This window comes from Nestor notabilis, unplaced genomic scaffold, assembly GCF_000696875.1.
Source record: "Nestor notabilis isolate BGI_N333 unplaced genomic scaffold, ASM69687v1 scaffold10030, whole genome shotgun sequence".
In the NCBI taxonomy this organism is placed as follows: Eukaryota; Metazoa; Chordata; class Aves; order Psittaciformes; family Psittacidae; genus Nestor; species Nestor notabilis.
The window spans coordinates 27,925-53,607 of NW_009909753.1; the positions used below are offsets into that span (position 1 = coordinate 27,925).

The 25,683-nt window shown below is 46.5% G+C and overlaps 1 protein-coding gene across 1 annotated transcript; it reads right to left on the reverse strand.

Moving 5' to 3' along the window:
- Window positions 1-424: 424 nt before the first annotated feature.
- Window positions 425-25,385, reverse strand: LOC104411458 (TOX high mobility group box family member 2-like; the record flags this gene model as incomplete). The annotated part of the gene is made up of 2 exons (XM_010021916.1): window positions 425-670; window positions 25,320-25,385. Coding segments are annotated over 2 exons (312 nt in total), but the record flags the coding sequence as incomplete, so codon positions are not given.
- Window positions 25,386-25,683: the final 298 nt, after the last annotated feature.

Here is a 25,683-nt window from a genome sequence, read left to right on the forward strand (position 1 = left end):
GCCACCCTGGCAGCAGGACACAGAGGTGATGGGCTGGGGGTTTCTTCCAGCAGCAGAAAGGACACAGGATGTAAGGGCTATGGACTAGGGGCTTTGGCTGGTCACCTTCACACGGGGGATAGAGCATGTGGGCTCAGTTCAGTGAGGATGTTAGGTACATAGAGGACAACAACCTCCCCTCTGCTCTTGAGGGGTTAATAATACTCAGGAACTGACAACAAACTGGAAACATAAAATCACCACTAGAAGCACAGCTACACAGGTGACTGCAGCATCTGCCATTGCACCCTGGCCTTGGTGGGCAGCAGTGCCCACCCCCTGGGGCAAACTTCTCATCATTAACATGCTTCTATGTCCAATCAACTCATAACTCGACATACAGAGCAGCTTTCATTAAAGATAGCAAGAGGGCAAAGACACTGACCGTGGGTAGCTGGCTGGAGAGAAGATGTCCATCCTGACTCAACATGTTGGAGACCATGATGGCTGGCAGGTCCATGTTCTGGTAGGGGTACGCTGGTATCAGGCTGTTCGAAGGGAGGCTGTGGCACAGGGAGTGATACCCGGTTTCATGGTCCACCAAGTGCAGGAGGGAAGGGTCAGGGAGATTAGGAGGCGTTATGGGAGGGATCTCGTAGTCCTCATTATTCTCATTCTGACTGTTATATGTCTAAAATGTGAAAAAGACATTTTGCAACATGTCACTGCCTCGTTGCTGTAGCAAAGTGATTATTTGTGTAAGAAACTCAAAAGCACATTCCAGTGAAAATGGTTTGGTTTAATAGTAAAGACATCTTTAGCTCTGGACACCGGCAGGTTGTAACTAGGTAAGAGCCAGGTAGGGATCATGGCAGGGCTGCACCATTCATCAGGGACACCACAGGTGTCAGGTATGCCTGGGCATCCCCACCACTCCCCTTTCCCATGCTGCATCCCTCTAGCACACCTTTAGCTCACCAAAACCTCAGCAGAATCCTCCATGCAGCCAGGCGAGCTCTGCTCACAGAGCCCACAACCATAGAAAGAGCACGGCTGTTTCCCAACCAGCTGCTGCATTTTGAAGTCCAAGTCTCTCTTTGGGCACCCAGCTCAGCTCTTATAGTATCTACAGTTTGTATTTTCAAGATTGTTTATAGGAATGAACTCCATAGAGGTAACTAGTACTTGGGAACAAAAATCCCAAGGATTCCTCACAAATCCCAGCACAGAAACTACAACCAGGGAGGGAGATTTGAAAACACAGCCATCACTTTTTAAAAATCCATTAAAGAAAGCCTGCATGACTCCACCACACATGGAGATTTGACCTTCCTTATATCCACATGGACGTGGATATATCCATACCCTCACCTCCCCAGTCCTAAGTGGTCCAATTGTTACGGAGAAAGAACATCTTATTGCACTCGTGCAATCGTTTTCCCTTCAAACAAAATGTATTTGCTTCATAATGTGTGTATCTATCCAAAATTATTGATTATCAATGCAGAATAGAATCAGTCTCTGGCAGAGGAGAAAATATAATTTTAAAAGCATCTACTGTTTCACATGTTATTATAGCATATGAAATTCTGATTAGCCATAGTATTATACACATGGATTTTAAGCTAAATTTCCTAGATCACCTAGTTTCATGGTTGGATTTTGACTTAATACATGATTGAAGAGCGAAAACCCAGATGTGTGCAAAACCAGTTAAGCACTGTAGGCTTTATTAATCCATTGCCCCAGAGCTCACATGCTTTTCATCACCCCAGACTGCAGCGAGAAAACCCTTAATAAAAGAAAATAAACCCCATATTTAACCCGAACAGAGAAGAAGTCAATGGGGGGCAAGAAAGCGTCTGTGGAAGGGCTCCCAGTGGGAGAGCTCCAGCACTGCCTGGGATGGGAGAGATGCATCCGTGTGGGGTGTCAGAGCAGGGAGTGACACTCCAAAACCGGAGCTGGAAGCAGCTCATCCCCTGCTAAGCTGAACCCCCACCTCTTGCCTCCCCACATTCTGCTGCAAAAGAGACATGGAAAAGAGCAGGCCCTGCACATCCCACCTGGCCCTTCACATTCACCCGGGATTCCCACTGGCTGTGGGAAATACAAGTAGGAGAGAAATACAAGATGGATCCAGGCTGTGATAGCTCTATACCTACAGTTATTGTTCAGGGGAAATTCAAGCCCAGCTATTTTTCCAGCCAGCTTCTGTCTAGCAGAGGTATTATACAGGGAAGGCAGGGGGCTGAGAGGATGTACACAGCAGCAGACAGATAGATCCCATTTAATACATCTAGTAGTTAGGTTTCCATTTGGGCTATGTTCTTCGAGGTACACCAATTCTTTCAGTGATTTAAGAGGATTTCACTCCATGCTTTATGGAAAGGGATTTAAATAAATCATTGCACAGCAAACTTGTTCCTCCAAGTGGTTTATTTTGGCATCAGGTATATAAGCAAGTGGCTTTGCTGTACTTAACTAAATTATGTAAAACCCACTCAAAGTTTCCTAAAGCTCTCTTCAAAACTACAAGTTCCTTGTGTTGCTGCAGAGCAGCTCACTGAAGAGCTTTGAGGTGGTTTTGGAAGCCCTGCTCTCCCCCCGCATATTTCTGCCCGAGGGAAAAAAAACCGCCCAACATAAGAAGACCTGTTTTAATCACAAAGCTTTCCCAACAGCTACGGTATTGTGCAGACATATCAGAACTACAATCAAAGCTGTACACAATCAAAATCAGATTAGACAATATCCAATCACCGTAACCAGACTCAGCGCCTGCCCATTTTCCAAAGCAAACTGCTTTTATTCTATATGTGTTTTAAATAGATCGCTAGGGCGATAAGGAAGGGAGATGAGACAGACAGACACTCAAGGCTGGGAAAGAGGGGTGATTTGTTGTCACACACGGTGCCTATTGACACCTCTAAGGTGATGTCTCTGTCCCCACAAAGGATGGTCTCACAAAAGCCGCCGTCTCAACCCCTTCACCAGTAACACCCAACACTTCTTTCCACCCTCATGTGGGCTATGCTGCAGATTATATTTTCTATTCTTATGTTAATTTGAATTAAATTAAACAGCCAATTATATGTCATAAGGATACATTACAAATTAGATTAGTGAGCTGGTCTGAACCCAGTCATCCCACCAGGATTCCAAACGTGAGTGCAGAGAAGCTTGCTCTGCTAAAAGGCTGCCCATTATGGTAACACAAAAAGGCACAGGAGATCTAGGATTTTCCACTGTCAAACTGATGACAGTTGTTGTGATTACACATTATTCCTCTTCAAATTAAAACACTGAAATCAGCTGAAACAACAAGCCTATTACAAACCCTCTCTTGGCTCGTGCTGCAGGGCTTGGAGTGGCAAACTCCTGCTTCTGCCTGCAGTGGGATGGAGAAAAAGAGAGGGGACAGTGCCTCTGCTCTGACACCTTCCTTGTCCCCAGACCCATGTGCATCTGTGATCCAGGGCTAGGCACCAGGCATGAACCAAACTGTCCTGAGCACAGTACCAGGGCCATGCCCCATGCTTGCACAGTGATGCCACAGGATGGCATTGCAGCAGGTACAACCAACCTCCAACAGCAGCAAAATCACACTTAAGAACTATTTTTATTTCTTGAAATCCAAGTTTGAACAGGGGTCCCTGGGCTGTCTCTGTCCATCTGCAGATCCAGTCTCCAGTGTCCCAGGCATGGGAAGTCTGAGTTTTAATAGTAAAACTGGATCTTCTTTTATATGGCTCAATAAGTACCTGAATTAAAAACTCATCAAGTTGCGGACATATCTCTACAGGCCCTTAAGCTGAATCTGGAAGTTACTGTGGGTCAAGGAGAGAAGCGAGGAGCTCTTGCTACAGACTGTCAGCATTCAGCAAATGGGCAAGCTGGAAATAGTAGGGACTGGTCTGTTGAGCCCAAGTGGCTCATCTCTGTTGCAAACATGGAGCACATCTGTGGTTATCAACATGCCTGGATGTCCTTCACCTGTGTACTGTGAGATGGCCCGATGGGCATGGCGACCCTGCACACCCATGTAGGTGACTTGGGAGGGAACTACTAGTGTTGAGCATGTCTACAAACCAAGCCTTTAGCTTTCTCCTGCCTTTCCCCTCTTGGAAGGGAAGCATAGCATCATAGAATCATGGAATGGGTTGGGAAGGACCTTAAAATTGTCTAGTTCCACCCCCCCTGCCATGGGCAGGGACACCTCACACTAGACAGCATGGAAGTGCTGTCCATCTTTACAAACCACAGCCGGCCAGCACCATCTCACCACTGCACATTGGTAATAATCATAGAGAACATGACTTGACCAAGGACCTGGGAAACCATTCTCCTCAGCAGCATGGCAAATGCCCAATGACCCCAATTCTCCACTGAGTCATGTTCTGTGTGATTATCCGTGAGCATCCAGGAGTTGAAGCCCAGCATCGATTCAGAGAAATATTACTCACAGTGAGAAGGATGGAGATTTGCAGTATTACTGCAGGTAAATATTTGTCCTGTCAAATAAGACTCAACAGTAAATATGAGCCTAAGAAAGAACATTCATTCTTGGTAAGGTACAAGGAAATACGTAGGCTGGGATGTTCCATCCCACCCTAATCATCCAGATGACACAAACCACCACAGGCTCTCTACCATTCCTCATCTATTAACTAGGTTTTTCCTGCAGCTAATACAAGAGCTTAATGCCTCAGGAATGTGGCCCTCTAAACCCTTCAGAGATGAGACAGGTCTAAGCAGACCAAAACCACCCTGCAAAGTCTGGAAAGTGAGGAGAACATTGCTATTTGCGAGGCTGAGAAATATGACCAAGGGCTCTGTCAGCACAGATTGGGAAAGGAGCAACAGAAGAACAACCGGGTGGTTTGTGGGGTATCTCAATGATGCATCAGATTGGGTCAGAAACCAGCTAAGTGCACTGCACTGTCATACAGAGACTTACCTTGCTGCCCTTACACAGATATAAAAGGATCCACCATGTGCCAGTGTCCACACAAGCTGCAGAGCACACCAGGTTGAGAGAAAATCTCGGGCCATATAAAGAGGAAGAGTTCAAACACAATAAAAGAGTGAACATCGAAGCTTAGTGAAGGCAAATGACCTCACATTTCCTTAAACGGCTGCTCTCCCACCACATACATTGCTTCGCACAGGCATGGACATATTTGAAGAAGGGGATTTTGATAAGTTTCTCTGGGGTCCCTAACACAAGAGGGACATGGAGCTGCTGGAGCGAGGCCAGAGAAGGCCACGGAGCTGCTGCGAGGGCTGGAGCAGCTCTGCTCTGGAGCCAGGCTGAGAGAGCTGGGCTGGGGCAGCTGGAGAAGAGAAGGCTCCTGAAGGGGACACCTTAGAGCAGCTCCAGTGCCTAAAGGGGCTCCAGGAAACCTGGAGAGGGGCTTTGGACAGGGATGTAGGGACAGGTCAAGGGGAATGGCTTGAACCTGCCCGAGGGGGGATGGAGATGAGCTCTTGGGAAGAAGCTCTTCCCTGTGAGGGAGGTGCGGTCTGTGAGGGTGCTGAGGTGCTGGCACAGGGTGCCCAGAGAAGCTGTGGCTGCCCCATCCCTGGCAGTGTTCAAGGCCACGTTGGACACAGGGGCTTTGAGCAACCTGCTCTAGTGGAAGGTGTCCCTGCCCGTGGCAGGGGTTGGAACTGGAGGAGCTTTAAGGTCCCTTCCAACACAAACCAGTCTGGGATTCTGTGATTTTCCAGCATCTGAATCCCAGGGTTTTCTGCTGGCACAAAGCACTGAAGCTGCAGGGACAGAAACATTCATTCAGGTGGCAGGAGAACGTGGAAGTCAGTTGGATGTTGCAAACTCCAGAGGAGTGCTCTGGGGCCAGCAAGGGCCGATGCTCGCTGTGGGGTGTCCGTGGGCTACGGGCAGGGTGTGGACCCCTTGGGCACCATTCCTTAGGAAGGGGAGGATGCTGCAGGGCTGTGCTCACACCTGGGATTCCCAAAGCCCTGTGTCAAGAAGTGAAGTAGCACTGATTTTCCACATCAGCAGCTCTGGGTCTTAGGAATGGAAATTGATTTGCCTCATCTTCACACACGGTGATCCCGTGTGTGAATAGCAGGGCCAATGAATTACTGGGGTAGAGTTGGATAAATACTGTAAAGAAGTATTTATCAACAGTCAGTCACATACAATCTACAAATTGTGTTTTAAGTGTTCCCAGCCTCTTCTACACTAATTTTCACATGCTCAGGTTTTTGACTATGGGAGTGTGGTTGAAAAGGGAAAAATGAGTTCTTGCAAGAACATGAATGTGCATTAGAAAGATTGGCACAATATTCAGTAACAGGCATCCCCACGGGGAGGTTGGGAAATCAGCAGAGCAGCAGGCAACCTGTGGGAAAGCTGGGCTCTGCCTACCTCTGTGCCCCCCTTCCACACCTGCAGCAGTGGGGTTTTAAATCCCGAACTAATGTTGATCATCCAAAGGGCAAGCACACACCTCCACGTCCGAGTTTCTTACCTTTTCCTCCTTTTATGCAGGCATTGCTCTGATGCAGACTGTGTGTGCTACGCCAACCTCCAACACTGCTGATCCTTCATCTTTGAATGGAGTTTAATGTTCACCTTTTAACTTTACATGGGCTGACTTTCCCATTTCCTATAGACACCAATCCCATGCAGTCACAGAGCCATGGGTCTTTCAAAAGCCAAGTCTGCCAGATGGCTCCAACCAAATTTAACAGCACAAAAAAAGTCTCTTTTCCACAAGTTTCGTAAGACCCCATGTGCAGGGAAGGGAGATACCAGGGTCCTAAACATTCTGCAGGATGGGGACTGTAAAGGGAACCAGGCAGCAATATTCAGAAGGAAAAGAAAATCTCAGCTCACTCAGAAAGATATAGTTTTGGGGGGCATGCATCCAATTCTGTTACTCACCAGAAAACGGTTTTGTTTTATTATTTTACATGAAACCAGAAACAACATTTCTGGGACTCTCTGGCCTCAACCTGTCTATTGGTACCCTGTTTATGTGCGTGGGAAATGAAGAACAGGGTACCAGTTATCAATAACTATCTGTATTGTCATCACATGTCACAAGGGATGGACAATCCCTGAGGTTCAATCTGGGCAGGGACTCTCTTGTGGCTGAACAGAGGGTACAGTGGTGACAGTCCCTACCCTGTGCCCTCAGGTGCAGCCCAATGAGGCTTCTTGGGATTCATGATGTGAAACACGTGCGTGCCATTCTGCTGCATCCCTTTCAATGGAAATAAAAGCTTTCAGTCAGTTTTTATATTGTCCAAGCTGTGCTTGACCTGCATCACCGCTTCACCAAAGCAAGCTAAAAATAATGGAGTTCTATCAACAATTTACAGCAAAAGAAATCAGCCCTACTGTAGGCTCTGAAAAAGGCTCCCAACTCCCTCTCTCCCTCCACTTCTATTTTTTTTAATCAGTATCTTATCCAGAACTGGAATCCTGTCAAGAATAGTGGATAGCAGAGAACTATAACTTCTTATTATGTGTATAGTGATTTTATGAATTCAGTGGGGAATGAAATGCAATTTTGCCAGACTTGTCTGTGTTCATAATGACCAAGTCAAATTAATCATTGTGGATAATACTCCTGTGTCAGCCATTCAAGAGATTTTTTAATAGAATTTTTCTGATTCATGTCTTGCAGTACATCAGATCTGCAGTAATGCAGGCACTTCTAAAAATCAGTGCAATTATGGCTTCTTGTTGGCCTGTCATTTCCCTGGAATAAAAATGTCTCTGCAAAAGTCATATACTGTATATAAACCAAAATGGAAAACAAAAATATAGTTACAATTAGGCCTGATTTTTTTCCTAAAGATTTAATATCTTTTTGAAGCCATTATTTTACAGGCAATATATAAAGCTGGAGTGCATGATGCTGAAGATGGACTGGTTTATCACAACACATACCAATTTTGTCCTGGTTGTCATTCTTCCTTTGATTGCCCTGTGAGTTACTGTTTTTTTGCAGGCATGGAAATAGAACTTAGAATAAACAGGGGATAGGTAATGGGCTTGCAGTCAAATTATTGTGTTTATTAAAAGTGTATCCAGGAAAGCCCACACTGATCCCAAAGGACTCTTGTTCAGGAAAATCTCTGGTTCAAGAAAAGGTTACACTTACCATAAAGCAGATATACATGCATGGATGCAGCAGTGCAGCATGCAGTGGTATATAAAGGATTCCTGGTGCTGTGGTTATCCCTCTGAGGGAAGAGGGAGAGACAGACCTCTAATTCCCTAGTGACACAGACAAAAATGAATCTTGGAAGTAGTTACCCCAGGAATAAAGAGGAAGAAAAATGTAATCCACCTCAGATATCTCAGCCTTTCCTCCTCTCATTGCAGGGCAGCAACTGCCTTGTATGAGAGTGCTGGGAAATACCCTGTCAGAGCCACAGTATGTCCCAGAGGAGAGCTCCACTTGAATCTGCTGGACAACTGGCCCTCCAGATCCACCTTCTCATGCTACCAAGTACATCCTGGAGAGAAAAGCTCTCTAAATCACTCACAGGGAGGAATGGAAACCCACAGCCACATATTGTCCTCATGAGAACTCAACACCCACTTAAGCAATTGGACCAGCAATTTGTCAACAGGCTGACCTAAAAATTGGCCAACATTAACCAGGATTTTGGGGGAGATACAAAAAGCCCTATGAACAATTATGGAAGCTCCTCAGACAACAGAACAATTCATCCCTCCCTTTCACTTGCCCCACCTGGTTTTATCATTCGTCCCCCTTCTTGCATCACCATTAAGCTCCTGACATCAACATCTAGCAGCAGGAAGTTCCCCAGGTTCCTTACAAAACATGCCTGTAACTACTGCTTTAGAGATTTGCTGTTATTTCTCCAAAATGCCATTTTCACGAGACAGAGCTTGCCCAGGCATCTGGAAGGTGATCTTCCTCTGCCCCACGGTGTCCTGAGCCATGCTGGGATATTCACATTATGGCACAAGTGGAAGTGCTGCATCTGAACCTCCCACCTCCAGAGGCTGAACACTGGCAGTACCATGTTCCTATAATGAAGACCTTCAACTTCCAAACAAGAGAATGGGATATTAAGGCCCAAAGTCTGCTGACAGCATTCTCAGAAGCATTCAATATTGGCTTATGCAAACCTCAGCAATAACCAGAGCTCCTGAAAACCCTTTGTTACATCTCCACAAGCAGGGCCAGGACTGTAAGGCATGTCTGATGTGGAGCTGCTCCTGGATCACCAGGAGTAATACCTAGCTTCACCTATGTCTTAGTTACCTGTCCACTCTGACAGAGAAGTGTTCCCTTTCACTGCCTGTTTCTGTGGCTGTTCTTCCCTGGGCTTTCAGAGCAAACGTGGCAGTGCTCCAGGGAAAGCCAGGACACGGGCAAAGTGCAGCCTCTGACATCTGCCTCACAATCAGCCTCCTTAAAATTGTTTGTAATGATTTTTTGCCTGTTTTGAAAATGTATTGAAGGGACTGTTCATCCAGTGAGATAGGAGCCAGTAGGGATCTCAAATTAGACCGACTGGGCCAGACAAATAGAAACCCTCTTCTTTCCTTTCCTAGTGTCTTGCCTGAAAGCAAATCCAAGGAATATGGTAATATTCTACTCAAGAATATCATGCATTTCTGGGAATTATTTGAGGATTTTACATAATTGCCTTTTTTGTCTCATGCCATACTGAACTTGCATAATAAGATCAGTGCACTTCACAGAAATTCATTGTTGGACTGCACGGATTTGGTGTTTCACGTTGAGCCAAGTGTACATTATATAATGATGGATAATGCCCTGTAAGCAGGTCAAGAGATAAGGAGGCCTGAAAACAGTAATGGAGTGCATGCAAGGAGGAATTAGTAAAAAGCACTCTAAGAAATTAATTCAACCTGGCTTCAGTCGAGCCAGAAGAAGCTAGGAAACTATATTCTGTACCATGCTTGTCCCCTTTCGGTTTTCGGCTTAGAGAATGCTTCCCTTATGCTCAAAACTGAAGGTGTGGGGTTAGGGGATTATAAAAGCCTTTGTGTCATACTTTTTGGATGTTTTAAAGGAAGATTTTCAGAGTCTTATCTCAAAGGATATATCCTAGCCCACTGCACGTGGCCAGGGCAGCCATACTGTGTGCCATAGACTGCTTTACCTAGAGGTCTGCAGCAAGGTCCTCCAGGATAGCCATAATGGCAACACACCCAGCTTGAATCAAGTCTTTCTTCTTCCAGATATGCCGTGATTTTGTTTCTTCTCTCATCAGCAAAGACAGATTTCCTAAGGAGCTCTGCATGGTCCTTGCACACCAGGACACACCTGCAGCCACCAGGACTGGTGTTCATAAGGCATGAGAAACACACACGTACAACTAAGAGTACACCACTGGCATGCTTGCAGAAGCAAGCACTGTAAACCCCTTGCTGCAACTAAGGCAGCAATCTGCAGTTTTTCCCCAAGTGGCCCTACACCACACTTGGTTTGCTCTCACCACTAGACATTTGCACCATCTTCCCAAATGCAACTGAAACACCTAACTCCAGGCTGTGCTTCTAGCACACAGACCAAACCTCCCCACACTGGCAATGTCAGCACTACTCACAGTCCCCACCCAAACCTTCCAAGGCAGAGCAAAGCTGCTGTTCAACCATAACAGCTCTTGGCACTCTTGCATGGACAGCGATGGTGTCAGCCAGATGAAGACACAAGCTGGGGCAGCTCCAGTCCATTTGCTGTATTTCTAGTTGTTTGATGGTGTGAACCAGGCCAGCGTGGCCAGTGGCAGGAGGAATGAGGGGGGTGAGGGGCTGGCACAGGGGGCCCAGCGCCGCTTGGGGAGTGTTCAAGGCCAGGTTGGACACAGGGGCTTGGAGCAACCTGCTCTAGTGGAAGGTGTCCCTGCCCGTGGCAGGGGTTGGGACTGGATAAGCTTTAAGGTCCCTTCCAACACAAACCACTCTGGGATTCTATGATCCTATGGATCAAGCCAGAACCTTTGAAGTCCAAAGCATTGCTCACCACAAATGCTCTCAGGTTTGAGCCCATAGGCCTCCAAAGCAAGACTTGGGACCCCAAAGCAAAGTGACAGAAAACCTACATATATTAAATCAAGAAAAGTACTAAAACCCAGCAGAAGCAGTGGCACCTCCTCCCCATCACCCAGATTTGACGTGTCTGATTAGCATGAGGAAGGCAGAGATGTGGGGAGAGCTTGCATAATGTGGTGCAATCTAGCACCTCCCCCAGGGTGCCCAGCTGCTGCAGAAGCAATTTCACAGCTCATCATCCATTATGAGATTAAAATAATTTTTTTTTCCTCCCGTGAAGTATTAATAAATTGTGCAGGCAGAGCAGCGCTAGTGCCATTTACACACATGGTAGTGAATCACCCACCTAGTTATTTCTTAATGGATTGAGTATCTGTGCTCCTCCTTAGCCTGTAATTTAAAGAATAAATACAGAAAACTGTTTATTTGTCTCATCAGGCCCCAAGCCAGCTTTTATTAAGTTTGGGGATACCATCACAGAGCTGCTGCTTCCCATGGACCTGCCCCAGCACCTTACAAGGGAACAATACCATAAGATCCACATTGATCAATACAATAAAGCTCAAGCCCACGTTAAATTCCCTCCCACAATTCACTTACTTTCCCTTCTGGGGGCAAAACCCACTGAGGCATTGATGATACAATGCAGTCTCCTTGGAACATACAGTGAAGATGTAAAGCTGTAGTCAGAGCACCACTAATGGCTCTTTGAACATCCCTGCTTTATTAAGGTATCAGATGAAGCAGGCACATTTAATGTTTAAACTTCCAACAACAAATGCCTTCAGCAAATATGTTTTATGTATTTATTCAGTGCTTCTTAAGTGCCTGTCACCTTAGCAGCTAAGGTGCTGCTTACCTTTTTGTTAGTGTTTTATTAGAATTAAGAACATGTCAATGCTCTGTAAAACGCCACCTTCTGCCCTTCCCTCTCTCCTCTTTATCCCCATGTGAAGCTTGAAATCCTTTACCCACCTCTCCACTGCAAAACATTTCGGACTGCCAGGAAGTTACTGAAATGGGAAAAGGAAATTAACTGAAATCATGAGTGCAATAAATCAGCTTCCCACATTACCCAAAGACCCTCAGCCCCAGAATCTGGCTCTGGTACATGGCAGAAGTGCCAAAGCCAGATACCTCTGAGTCAGCTTTGCCAAAGTAAACCCTGAGATCATAGAATGAACCGGGTTGGAAAAGACCTTTAAGATCGTCAAGTCCAACCATTCCCCAGCACTGCCAAGGCCACCACTAACCCATGGCACTGAGGGCTTTGTCTGCAATGATTCGTGATGTAGACAGATGGTGACTCCAGCACTGCCCTGGGCAGCCTGTTCCAATGCCTGAGCACCCTCTGGGGAAATAATTGTTCCTCAGCTCCATTTAAACCTGCCCGGGTGCAGCTTGAGGCCGTTTCCTCTTGTCCCATCCCTTGTTCCTTGGGAGCAGAGACCAGCCCCCTCCTGGCTCCATCCTCCTGTCAGGCAGTTGGAGAGAGCAATAAGGTCCCCCTGAGCCTTCTCTTCTTCAGACTAAACTCCCCAGGTCCCTCAGCCCTCCCTCATCACATTTGTGCTCCAGGCCCTGCCCCAGCTCCGGTGCCCTTCTCTGGCCCCGCTCCAGCACCTCAATGTCCCTCTTGTAGTGAGGGGCCCAGAACTGAAAACAGGATTCCAGGTGTGGCCCCACGAGTGCCCAGTGCAGGGGGATGATCACTTCCCAGATGAGATGGCAAAAGCATCTACCCAATGTCTGCGCTTTGACAGGTGCTGCCTCCAAAGCAAGAGCAGGCAATGTCCATCTGCAGCTAAGCATGGCCTGCTTGGGGTTGGTCAAAGGTTTTACAGATTACCTATGGGATAGGGATGCCTCACTCCTTGCAGACCCTCAATAAGCAAAGCTCATCAAGGTGCCATTCCTCCCAGGCCATGAGATGTCAACATAATCACCTGGGATCTCTCTCTACCTCCGTTGCATTTACTGAGCTTCTCAATGACAAGCCTTCCTTCATAATCACAGCTACAATAATTTTAGTCTTTTACTCACTTATCCAAAGCAGAAGCTGTTGTGTCACAAAAGCACAAAGGTGCTGGGCTGTTAGGGAAAGCATGAAGCACCAAGAGACTCCTGACAAAATTGTGAGAACTGTAACATGGTTCATGGCCAAGTCTCCAAATCCCCAGCGTAGGTGTGAAAATCTCAGCCTTAAGCCACCAATATGTGAATTTTGGGAAACAAACAGATTTTATCTTTCACAATTTTAACTTTTTTTTTTTTTTTTTGTTAATAAAAACAGGCTTATGTATGGTATCTAAAAAAAGGCAGGAACACACATTGCTGTGAGTGGCTCATCTATGTCCTGAATCACCAAAACTCATCAAATACCTTCCAAAGCATTAAGCAACCTGGCCAAAATGAATAACTAGAGTAGGTACCACCCTTTCAAGAGGAAGAAAAGAAGGAAACCCACCAAATGAACAATCAAAATAGCAATGTTTCCCTAAAGTAATGACAACTTTCCACCTAGAAGTCCAGCCAGGACACCCATCTGCTAGTCACAGGCAGGAGCCTGTAGCAGTGATCACCTCCAGCATTAGCAGTAAGAAAGTTACTGGCAACTTTAGAGTCAATGAACAGCATTTGTTGACAGAGGGATGAGCTTTGCAGAGGAGATGAAGATGCAAGAGGGTCCACATCAATACCAGCACAACCTTAATTGCATGACCACAAGGGATCCAAACTAACACGCAAAGCATGAGGGAGGGAGGCACTCCAAGAGCACCTGCATCCAAAGAAAACCAGCTCCAGCTATCCGGAGGCCAGACCACGTGAAACACTTCATTTGTTAAGCTGCTGGAGAGGTTTCTCTATTATTTTTACTAGTTTACAACATGCCAGGTAGAACCTGAATTGCTCCAAGAGAAATGGGCAGAAGTGGAAGAGCTGAAATGAGAGAGATGCTAATAGAGAAGCAGGGAAGGCTCTGGGCTGAGCAGGGCTGCAGGTAACAAAGCGAAAACATAGACCCAATGGTAAAAATGCATATTTGTCCAAGGGCTTCAGCTGCCATTTTTCAAGTCCAAGCCCACACAAAGCCTACATATTTCCACAACCCTGTGATGACTCAGAGCTGAGCGCTCCTATTGTTAATACTGGTACCAAACTGGGCACCTCAAGAGTCCTACTTGGTATTACAAAAAAGCATCATCCCAGTCTAGCCCCCAAAATGATCAAAATGGGACAAATCCTCTTGAGGAAGATCACTAGAGAAGCTTTGCTGCAAGTTAAGCTGCATCAGCTTTCACCATTTCTCCTCCCAACCCTATTCTTGATATCAAACAACAGGAATCTCTTTCCAGACTGGAAAAGAGTGAGTCAGAAGTTGACAATCAAAGATGGCACTGACAAAAGAAAAATCAGGCAAGTAGAACAGAGTAGGTGTCTCTAACATGGACATTGTAGCAGAAGACTAGAAACCAGGGCAAGGAGAAGGACTACACTGCATGTTCACATCACAGCGCTTCGAAAATTAAGCACCACAGCACGAGCTGCTCAAAGAGCTTCAAAGTTTCCTGCGCTTCACAGAAGGGCTTTCCCTTTTTGATCCTCCACAGCTCTGTGTGAGCAGGATAAATTCCTTCCTGCAGTTGCATTCAAGTGCCCAGTACTTCCCATCTTTTCCCTGCAGCTCCTCTCTTGACATTTCATGACTAATTTTCTTGGGAAAAAACCTAAAGGCCCCAGCTCACCGTATTTTGCCAAGTCGTTTTTCATGCCTGCAAACACACACGTGACTGTGCTTGTGCAGAGGGGTGATGAAACATCACATTTGCAGAGAAGCTGTGGCTGCCCCATCCCTGGCAGTGTTCAAGGCCAGGCTGGATGCAGGGGCTTGGAGCAACCTGCTCTAGTGGAAGGTGTCCCTGCCCGTGGCAGGGGTTGGAACTGCATGAGCTTTAAGGTCCCTTCCAACACAAACCATTCTAGGATTCTATGGTTTTATAGCTTTCCTAGTTTTGATGTATATAATGATGTTTTCCCTCCATGTGCTTAGTGCAGGGAAGCCTCCCTTGGGATGAAGGGTGGGTAGGTGAACACCTCACATTGTCCTTCGATACCAGTGCAGGCTCCTGGCCTGTAGCATCCTGACCTGCATGCAAAAGAGCATAACCCTGTGCTTCACCTGCTTGCAGAAGTGATGGACATCCTCCTCCAGCTGGGTCCAGAGTGTAAACAAGCACCTTTTGGGTATTTGCTTCCAAAATGCACTAGAAATTACTGAAGCCCAGGGAAAAAAGAAGAGCTCTTCCACAGAAAATCAGCCCCAACTTCAAGCTGGGTGTGGGGAGCACGAGCCCTCAGCACCAGGTTGGTGTCTGCTTTTGGGTTTTCTTCCAGTCATCTGGAATTCTTAAAATAAATTTGCTAAATTGTCTTCCAGAGACTCCTGCCTTTTGGTGTGTTTTGTTTTTCTTTTCTTCCCTCCTTAATAAACTTTCAGGGATATCTTTATTGTTATGTCTAATTTTAGAGAAAACGAACATTTCCTGAGATTCAATTTCTCTCATAATTGTTGGAAGGAAACTAAATTGTCTGCTGTAAACATTCACTGTATTGTGTGAAAAGTATCTTTATTACAGCCCACCGGGAATACTAATAAAATTCCCAATCCTAGCCCTTCCTCACTTTTTTTTTTTTAAAGCTTGCTCTTTTCTCTTATATACCCATTAATGTCAGTTCAAACATTCTGCAGTCGAGAGATGAGAACTGAAAATATATTATTTAACAATCAAGGGTAGAATAAAGACTTGTGAGCAGTAAGATCCTTTCTTGACTCCTCTTTCAGTGCTTTCCATTACAGAAAATGAGAATGGCTATTCCATTTGTCTGTGTGCATGCTCGGAGTTGATGAAAAAAATCTCATTAGTTTAGTCTGACATATACTCAATACACTCTATGTACATATATTTTTTTTTCATTTTATTCTACAGCTGGAAAATGATACTAAATTTCATCAGATTGGAATGAAAACTGTGGTCTTGGAACATTTCCCTTTAAGGGTCTTCTATTTATTCAGAATTCATGAATCACTTTCCAGTAATACAACTATAATTATTCTTAAAGTGTTATGTTTGAAGGTTTAATATGAAATACTTGCAAAAAGCTCTTTTTCACTTTGATAGTTTGTAATCTTCATGGTAATCAGATCAGTTAGCTCCTTCACACAGCAGCCAGGAAAATACAATTTAATATGAATCTCATACTTTTCACTCATGTTTTAATTAAAGTAATAAAAGCCAAGTCATATTTTGCCCTTTACAGTGTATACAGATGTATAGACCCGAGCTACACAGCAGCAGCTCTGACACTTGATAGCTGCTGATGGATTTCCTAGTTTGAGATAAATTTAATTCGGGCTTGCTCAGAGGCTGCTGATCATGAAAATGGTGTCACCGACAAGCGGGACCTAGCACGGTCCTCAGCATGACCACGACAAGGGTGATGGATGCACGGGCCAAATGCAGAGCTCTGGGCCAGCTCTGACACCTTTCACCTTGCCAGCGGGAGCTAAGCCTGTGGTCCTTCAGCTGGGCACAGTGCCAGAGCATGCCTCCCTGCGACAGGCTAGTGCATCCCAGTCTCTGATTTTTGGTTCCCATCATAGCTCTGACCAGCCTGGTCTAGTGCATCACCTGACAAAAACTTCCCCAGAGGAACAAGACCACATAGGATGGGGGACACACGTGCTCCCCTCCCTGGGTAACTGCAGTGCACGCTCCTCACACTACATGCTTGCCACCTTCTCTCTGCAACAGCACACTCCCCTCTCCTGGGCACCCACCGTGCATGTTCCATTCCTGGGGACCCACGACACAGGCTCCCCTGCCTGGACTACCCACAGCACCCACATTCCCCTGCCCAGGTACCTGTCAACCGCACCCGCTCTGAACCACTCAGGCTTCAAGAAGGGGGATGCCCAGGGGTCTACTGGCCAAATTCCAGAGCAGAAGCTGAAGAACCAACACAACCAACATGCTGGGTGCAGGCACCAAGTCAGCCCATACTCACGGGTAGGCTCCCCATGAGGTCCCACCGCTTTGTCAGAGCTGTGAGGGGTTGGGTACCACTTCATGCTCACAGACAAGCTGCCAGAGCACTGCTGGACACCAGTGCAGGTCCACTGCTCTGCACAACTGCATGAGCGAGTAGAGGTTGGAGTGAATGCCTGACTATGAGCTGGATGGCCACACTCAGGATGCATTACGCCCATCATCCTCCAGGTCCTGTGGAGCCCCATGATGCTCTGCTGAGCAGGTCAGGCCATTGTAAGGTTGGAGTGGAGCCCAACCCCGCACTGCAAAGGGCAGCCCCAAAGCCAACATGGAGAGAAGAGAAGAGCTCATGCTGCAGCTGGCTGAAGGTATGGAGGGGTCTTCCGTTCTGCACAGGCCATCATCCAAACTCTGAAGTGGAAAATAACACTTTCCTGCTGGAAGTAAGTGGTTTCCCAGTTAATCACTCTATTGTGACGGCAGACCCAAACACTGGCTCGAGCTGGGACTGTGATGAGACGAGAAGTAATCAATCAGTTGGGAAAGGAAATCCCAAGAGCAACAGGCTGGGTTTTGTTTCATATTTCTGAAGCCCAGTGCTACATTTCCACAAATAAACACAATTTTCCAAAGCCACTCCCCAGGGATCCATTACAGAAGCAAACCAACCTCTGCAGGAGCCAAACCCAAACCCCCCAACAGGACGTGGTAGAAAACCTTTCTCATCACAGCTAACTGATAGGGATGTTATCCCATTATCAGAGCTCAGCATCAATCGTTAGCATGTAAAGACCTGGCTCCCAATCACGCTGTGTCACAGTGGGTAATTCAGAAGACAAGCAGTGAGGAATTAACACAGTGTGAGGAGCTGGGGGATCTGAAGGCTTTTACTTGTGCGTAAAAGCTCCAGGATTGACTTTGGTGACAAGCCAGCACTCTCGCAGGAGCAGTAGTAGCTGGCCAGAGCAGCACTGCCAGGAGGTTTAAAGCACACATAAACACCATATTAATGTGATACCTATGCTTTGAAGGTGATCTGCTCCCTCCAGAGATGCCCCAGGTTCCTCCATGACTAGGTCTCTACCTTGCCCTAGGCCATGCTGACCATCAAAGGCAACAGCTCTGCATACACCAAGTGTGACCCTCTTACAGCAGTGTTGAGCACAGTGGGAAACTTGGCATAAACTGACACTTTGCTGGCTAAAGCATACTGCCTACCACCATTCTCTATATTTTGTTGCTACTATATAAGCCATTGGCTTTACAGTGCTCCTCAGCGTTGCTGGAAGCCAGCCCATGTGTCCTCATGCCACAGAAGTCACAGTGCACACCAGCAGATCCCGTTCAGTGCTATTTAGTCTGGCTGGACTGCCAGCTGTGCCCCATGGTGCTCTGAAGCAGCCCCAGTTACTCCATCTCCTTCACCCGCCAGCACACAGGGAGCATTTCTGGAATCTCGGGTGCACGTTGCCTTCAGCCCCACAGGTGGGCATCTCGGCATGTTAGTGCCAAGAAACACCCACATCCAACACTATCAGACCTCTTCACACCTCTCAGACTAAGGGTGAGCTGCTTAATACAGATGCTCTTTAGCACTGTCTCTAAAGCAATCTCTGAGCTGATCTGGATCCCAGAAAACCTGGGAAAGACTTGGGAAAGACAAGGAAAGAGTACTGCTTGGACTGACCCAAGGGCATATAGCTGGCTGCAGTCACCTGGAAGACCTTGGAGGAGCAGTGGACACTATGCTGAGTCCTTGGGCTGACAGCCATGGGGTGTGCTATTCCTCTGCTTTTGACCACTGCTCCAATCCACCTGAGGATCTTCTCCTCCCTACTGACTTTGCCCTAAACCGAAACCTATTCAGGACCTTCAGTTCCTTGATGAAATGTCTATGCATGAAATTCAACCACCATGACAACTTCAGAGCTTTCTGTCCCTACAAGGTGTTCTGTCTCACCTGACAGATACCTTCAACTGTATAAGATGCTACTTCTTTCCCCCCCACTGTTCCTGAGTAAATGCAATAGAAGCAGAGACTATCCATTTTGGTCTAGGAACGTCTCAGTTACATTAGCTTTTCACTCTGTGATGCTTGATGGCTGTTTTTCAAACACCCTATTGTTAACAACTTAAGAGTCCTTTGAGACCAACGGTTGAAGATGATGTTCATTCTGCTTGTAATACTGAGGGATGCTTTTATTAGTTCATTTAAGCACTAGAGCCAACCCTCCACCAGCAACAGCAGCTTCTCTTGCTGTGACTAAGTTGCAGGAATCACTTCCCAACTGCACCTTTCACTGTCACATAGAAGCTCATGTAAAATTCACAAGCCTGGATTATCAGCTGTAGTTGTGCTCACCTCCAAAGCCCTGCCTGGAAGGGTTTCCATTAGCTGCTGATTATAATAAATGACATGTAACAGTCTATTGTTCATTCTAAAATAGTACATGAGGTTCTTCCTGAATCGTCTGCCGAGAAAGGCATTTGATATCTATCAATGTCTTCTGTCTATTTCTTAGTCTCTAGCACAACATATGAAATCATACAGTATTACTCAAAGGGCAGCAGGGGAAGAGCAAAACCTGTATCTTAGCATGGGCTACAGCACACACTCCCAGCTACCACTGCACTGCCAACCTCTAATCCTCTTTTTCAACTTTGAGTTTATATAAAGCTCTGACTTCTCTTCACTAGGGCCCTTCTACATGTGTTCTATGAGCTTTAGGGACAAACAAACTGCAGGAAACTCCTCCAAATTCACGTTTCCTGGTAGACCAGGGACCAACCAAAATGAAAGCATGTTACACCCCAACAATTGCATGCTGTTGCTTCACTACCAGCAATAGCACATCACTACCAAAGCTGCTGATGAAGGGAAAACCAAAGTCCATGGTGGTCCTGGTTTACAGCTTCCTACTAACAAGGAATAAGCAAGAATGAGGGGATGATGACCCATGTGTTCATCAGCAGCACTGAAGTGCCCCCCCGCTGCCTGGGCTCCATGGCCACTTCATGCAGCAGTCACTGCATTTGGCCAGGGAAGTGAAGGGGACTCCCCACACGCTCACAGCACGGATCTGCCCCAGCCCTAGCTTGATTTTATCAACCACTGACATTCTGCTGCAACTCAGTGGAGGCTGGTGGGAGGCCCAGGAGGTGGGAGGACAACAAGTCTGCCAGTATTATGACAAGGTTTGATGCCATATTTTGTAGCAGAGGCTGCCAAGATGAGTTCTGTCTAGTCTGGAGCGTTAGCAGCATGCAAGGAAGGTATCCATAGCTTCCCACACTGTCATTAATTTCTAATTATGCTATTGCTTGCTTTCTACATGATTGCTTATTTACCAAACACAGCTTTATTGTGCCGTCCAGTTCCTTATAACTAGCTAACCCATTGTTATGCTAAAATGAATGTTCTAAATGTTATTTATTATTTGATAAACCTTGTGTAACCCTGAATGAGGACATTAAATGGCAAGAACACTACTTCAAAATCCCATTTTAAATAAGTCACCGAGACAGCTGTGCCTTTATAAAACACATTAGAGTGGCACTCAGAGCACATATGGCTCAGGGATATATACAAATTATACAATTTCTGTCATTCGATCAAATAAGAGGGACGTTTTGACCCCAGAAATGAGTCAAATGTAAGTTGTAATTCAAGCCCCACCGGAGGCCCTGGTGGTAATGTATCCTGACGGCTGATCAAAGAGCCCTGACCATTTGACCCACCAGATCAGCGACTTACTGTATCTATTATGGCTAATACAGACCCGAGCTTGAAGATGTATAGAGATAAACAGATAAAGGGCAATAGATACAGTAGATAAATGTTGATTTATACCCATTCAAGCACACAGCTACATACGCAGATGGATTTCATGTGTGTGGAAAGGGGCAGGCACATATAACATATAGGAACAGATTTGAAGACAGATGCTTTATATACATGTGCACGACAAATACAATCTTTCTTAACTCCATTTCCCTTGGTGCACTGGTATAACCCCCACACTCAGCTGAGCTCCTGCTCATTTGCACACAGCAGAGAAAACCCCACCTTCTATTTTATTATGCATGTGCTGCCACATACAAACACATCCATGCCCATGGATCTGCTTCCTTGGCAGTACAAACGTGAGCAGTTCCATCCATGAGTTACCCAGCCTCGCCCTGAGGCACACAGCCAGAACTAAAGCCCTCTTGGCTGCTCTGCAGTGGCATGGACATGAGATGTTTCACCAGAGCTGGGTGAAACCATGCTCTACCAATGCTGCTGTGCAAACCTGCAGCCCCCCATGCATGTCCACAGACAGCTGTGGCAACCAAGTCCTAATGTTTTTGAATCACAGATGGGCAGCATGAGTGTGCCAGGAAGAGCATCCTGTAACAGCAGCATTAGGAGGAGAAAATGATGTGCAAATAACTTTGTCTATTTAACCATCATATTTCCAACACTCACAGTTAAAAGCAGTGGAGTCCTATCTGTGCTCTCTATTACAAAAACGAAGAGTTGCATATTCCAATGCATCTCCCAGGCCTGAATAAACGATACTGATGTATAACAGCATTTGCATGAGGAGTCACACAAATTAACTTGTTGGTACAGAAACAGGCATGTTGCTCAGCTGGAATAAGCCATGCACTGAAAGCTCCTGGGATTAGGCAGAGCGCAGGATCACAAATGCCCAGCGGTAAGTAATGAGCTCTTTCCTCCCTGGAAGCTGCCCGTTGCCCTGCCAGCAGCCTGGGACATGCCATGGAGAGAGGAAAACATGGCAAACACTCCCCTAAGGCTTTGCTTAATGTGTCTCCATGAAGTGGGCAGAGTCACATCCCTGCTCCAAACAAGCCGAGGGACAGTCATTCCCATACACGGCATCACATCATCCCCACCTCCCTTGGCAAGGCATTCCCTGCATTAATTCGCTCACCACAGGGGATAATGAGACCTTCTTGCAGAGTATTCCCACATGTAGTTAATTCATGTTTATAAAGCACCTGTGGACTCTTCCTGCAAGTGCAAGTCTCAATGCCAAACAAAACCAACTCATTCCAGTCCAGGTCCATGAGGAACTTCCCAACCTTTGTTTTTCGTGGGGTTACTCTCCCTATCACAAAGGCCTTAATAAATGTTTTTTCTTACTGATTTTGTGGGTGGTTTTATTTCTTTTAACAGCACCACTGCATTTTCACTCATCTTTCAGAGAACATCATGTGGTTGCTAATCTGTCCATGCCTCAGGATTTCTGCATTACTTAACTCCTTGTCCCTGTTTGGGGAGGGGAGGAAAGATAGAAAGAAAATTGACAGGGGTGAGGAATGATGCTCTGCTGACTTCATGAGACACAACAGATACCTCACTCATCTCAGGGGTCAAATGTCCACGATAGTTTGATCAGATGTCAAGTTGCATTTATACTCTGGCCCCTGTTGGGGGTTGAATTACATTTTACATTTGACTCACTTCTGGGGTCAAATGTCCCTCCTATGTGATGGAACAAGAGGAATTATTCTCCCCAAGCAGGCTGTGCTATGTGAGGCTGGATCTGTCAGCGCTCTCATTGTGGTTTAGGCTCCTGTATTTCTGCATTTCATTCTCAGCTGAGACCAGCCCCTTTTGGGATGACAAAAAACAATGCAGCCGGTGGCACATAAGCAATCCCATCGAGTAAGATGAGGGGAAGAAGTTGGCAGCTCTGCAGGTCTGGGGATGATGAAGCAGATCCTGGTCCTGACTTTACAAGGGGATACTGCAGAAGCTCCTTAGGATCAAAAATGGCACAAAGGGCTGAGATAAATCTGATGTGAGGGTGCTGCAGGATCACGATGCTGCCCTAGGACTGCTCTATCTGCACCATCCCTTCCCTATAGCTCCAGCTGTAAAATGAGAATAATCTTATCTGTGTGATGGGAAAGGATGACTCAAGAGCTTAAGCAGTTGTAGAAAGTGTAAAGCATTGCACTGACAGGCAGGAGCCATTTAAACCCCCCTGGGTTTAAACCAGGGGAGGAGGGAGGAAGTGATAAACTGAATTCTGCTTTCTGTCTGACTCTTTCTAGGTATTTTGAAAGAGAAATCACAAGGCAATACAAAATTTCCTATAACAAACATTATCAAACTTCTTCAATCCGTGGACCCCTAAAATTTTCCAGCTGAAATGAAGCCACACACAGAGACTAATTTCTGGCTCTCCCGGCCCTTCTCCCCTGCCTCAAAGCATGGAGGGGCTGGACTGGGGATTTCATGGTGACAGTCTCACCCCAGGCCATCACAATCATGCTGGTACCAGGGGAGCTCAGCCTGTAGTGCAAAACCGGGGTAAATAAGCAAGTGTGCCCTAAACCAGGCAATGTGAAGCCAGGATTTCCCACTGTTAATGCTGGACATCCCAGTCCCTGTGCCTGAGCTGGGCTTAGTGTGAAGCTGCGTCTGCTCGAGAGCTGTGGGTGCCTAATGGTGCCCAGTGCAAATAGTTTAAGACTGAAATCCCCAACCCACCAGACCCATCTATTTATAGTAGGATGGCTTCAGTAATTAGTGTGTATGATTTGCCTCTGTCCCCAAGGATCCCAAAGGCTGAGCAATATCCTGCGTGTGCTGGTGATTTAGCAGCCTCTCGAGCGAGATTGTGAAACCACGCTCCTGCTGGTTAATGTTCTCGTTCAGGTTACAACAGGTTTAGCAAACAGTAAAAAACATCTGGAACCCCCATTTAAACAGAAGAGTTGTGTTATTAGTAATAAAATCATAACTGGTGCTATAAAGCATTCTGGTAAACACGTGCTGATGTGCAGGTAAATAAAGGGAGATGATGGATTCACGAAGGGGAGAGAGGAAGGCTGCTCCCTGTCCTCAGCCAAAGCTCACACTGGGTGGGAACCGTGACTAACATCTTTGCAGGGCATGGACCGGGATCGTCATCCCCTTCCCTACTCCCCTCCGGCCGCCCCATGTGAAGTTATGCTGGGTCACTGCAGCATCCATGGGGCACCCAGCCTGGCACAGCCCTGGGTGCCACCCTGTACCCTTTGGGCACACTCCCAGCTCCTCTCTTGACTGTCTCAAGCACAGCAGCACAAGGAGGGGAATTGGAGACACAAGATGAGACAAAGCCAGAGCAGAAACAACTCTCCTGAGCAATAAGTCAATGCACTGCCACGCTCTAAGGACGCAAACAACAGGTTTTCATCCTGTTTTCATTTTAGGGTGCATATATTTTAATCACCACTGGTATCCGAGTTAGATACATCGTGGATGACTCGCTAGCCTTGTAATTCACAGTGATGCTGAAGTAACTACCAAACCCCAGCAGCAGGAGCACACCAAACCCTTGCCCCAGGCCACACACATCAGGTCCAGAGCAAGAGGAATCCATTAGCATCTTGGGCTGGGTGGAAATACAGTGTATGTGTTTGTGGTCAGCAGAGCCCCACATCAAAACGGCCCAGCACAGCCCAAAATTGGGATGCTGAGAAACAGTAGCAATGAAATTGTACTTTCCCTTATGAGGCAGCTGGATGTGATGAAATGCTTTGCCTCAAGGCACCTCAAAGACGCACTGAGTCCCCAGCACGCTCTAGTCGTGCTGACCACTGCTGGGGGATGCAGGTGGGACCATCTCTTATCAGGAGGACAGGTAAGCAGGTGCTGAGGTCCTCGCCTCCCAGCAGGACCTAAGGATGGACTTAACTTTATGTATGTTTAGGGTTCCACTGAATGGACATGCCTGTTTCATGTGTATCCAAGCCCAGAGAGAGCCCTGATGCCTCAGGCACCTGCAAGACATGAACACTTCTATTCTGGTCCTCCACGTGTGGGTTTATAGCTCCAAAACAGGAAACCTTTCTCTCCACACGCTGGCTAACTGTTAATCTATTTAGCTTCAGGAAACACTCTACGTGAGGGAAGGAGACACCTGAACTACACACAATACTTGGAAACCTCATTTCATCCAGAAACACCAATCACATGTTCATTTTGTGTGAAGGATGCTAAGGCAAAGCTTTTCACAGCTTCGATGGAGAGCCAGCACCAGGCACATCCCTCATCCCACATCGAGTGCATCCGCCTCTGTTCCTTGGCAGCAGCCAGGTTGGCAGCTCTGACCCCATCCAGTGAACCTCCTGATGCCCCATGAGTGCAGATGCACAGAAAGGTCCTAGAATTTGTTCCTGGGGACAGATTAAGTCCCCTATAAAATCTCTCCACACTGCCCACCCCAGCAAAGCGTGCTTACCTGATTTGCTGATAGAAACTCCTGTGCGTTGTCGTTCATTCCCATGTACATGTTCTCCCCATCAAACTAGAAAGAGAAAAGAAAGGGAGACATAGTGAAATGCCATCTGCACCCAGGGTTGTGTGCACCCCAAAAGCTTCCCTGGCTCTTCATGTAAAGACCTAAAATTCCCAGAAGAAAATCCTGAGCTGCTCCTTTAAAACTTTTGAGTGTGTAGGAGCACACGTACACCACGTTACTGCGATAGGACATGTTAACATAGAACACTCATACTAGTTTTTGAGTGAAATAATGAATTAATTGCTCCAACTCAAACAAATAAGCCAAATATGTGAAAAACCACAGATGTACCCAGCAGCAAAGA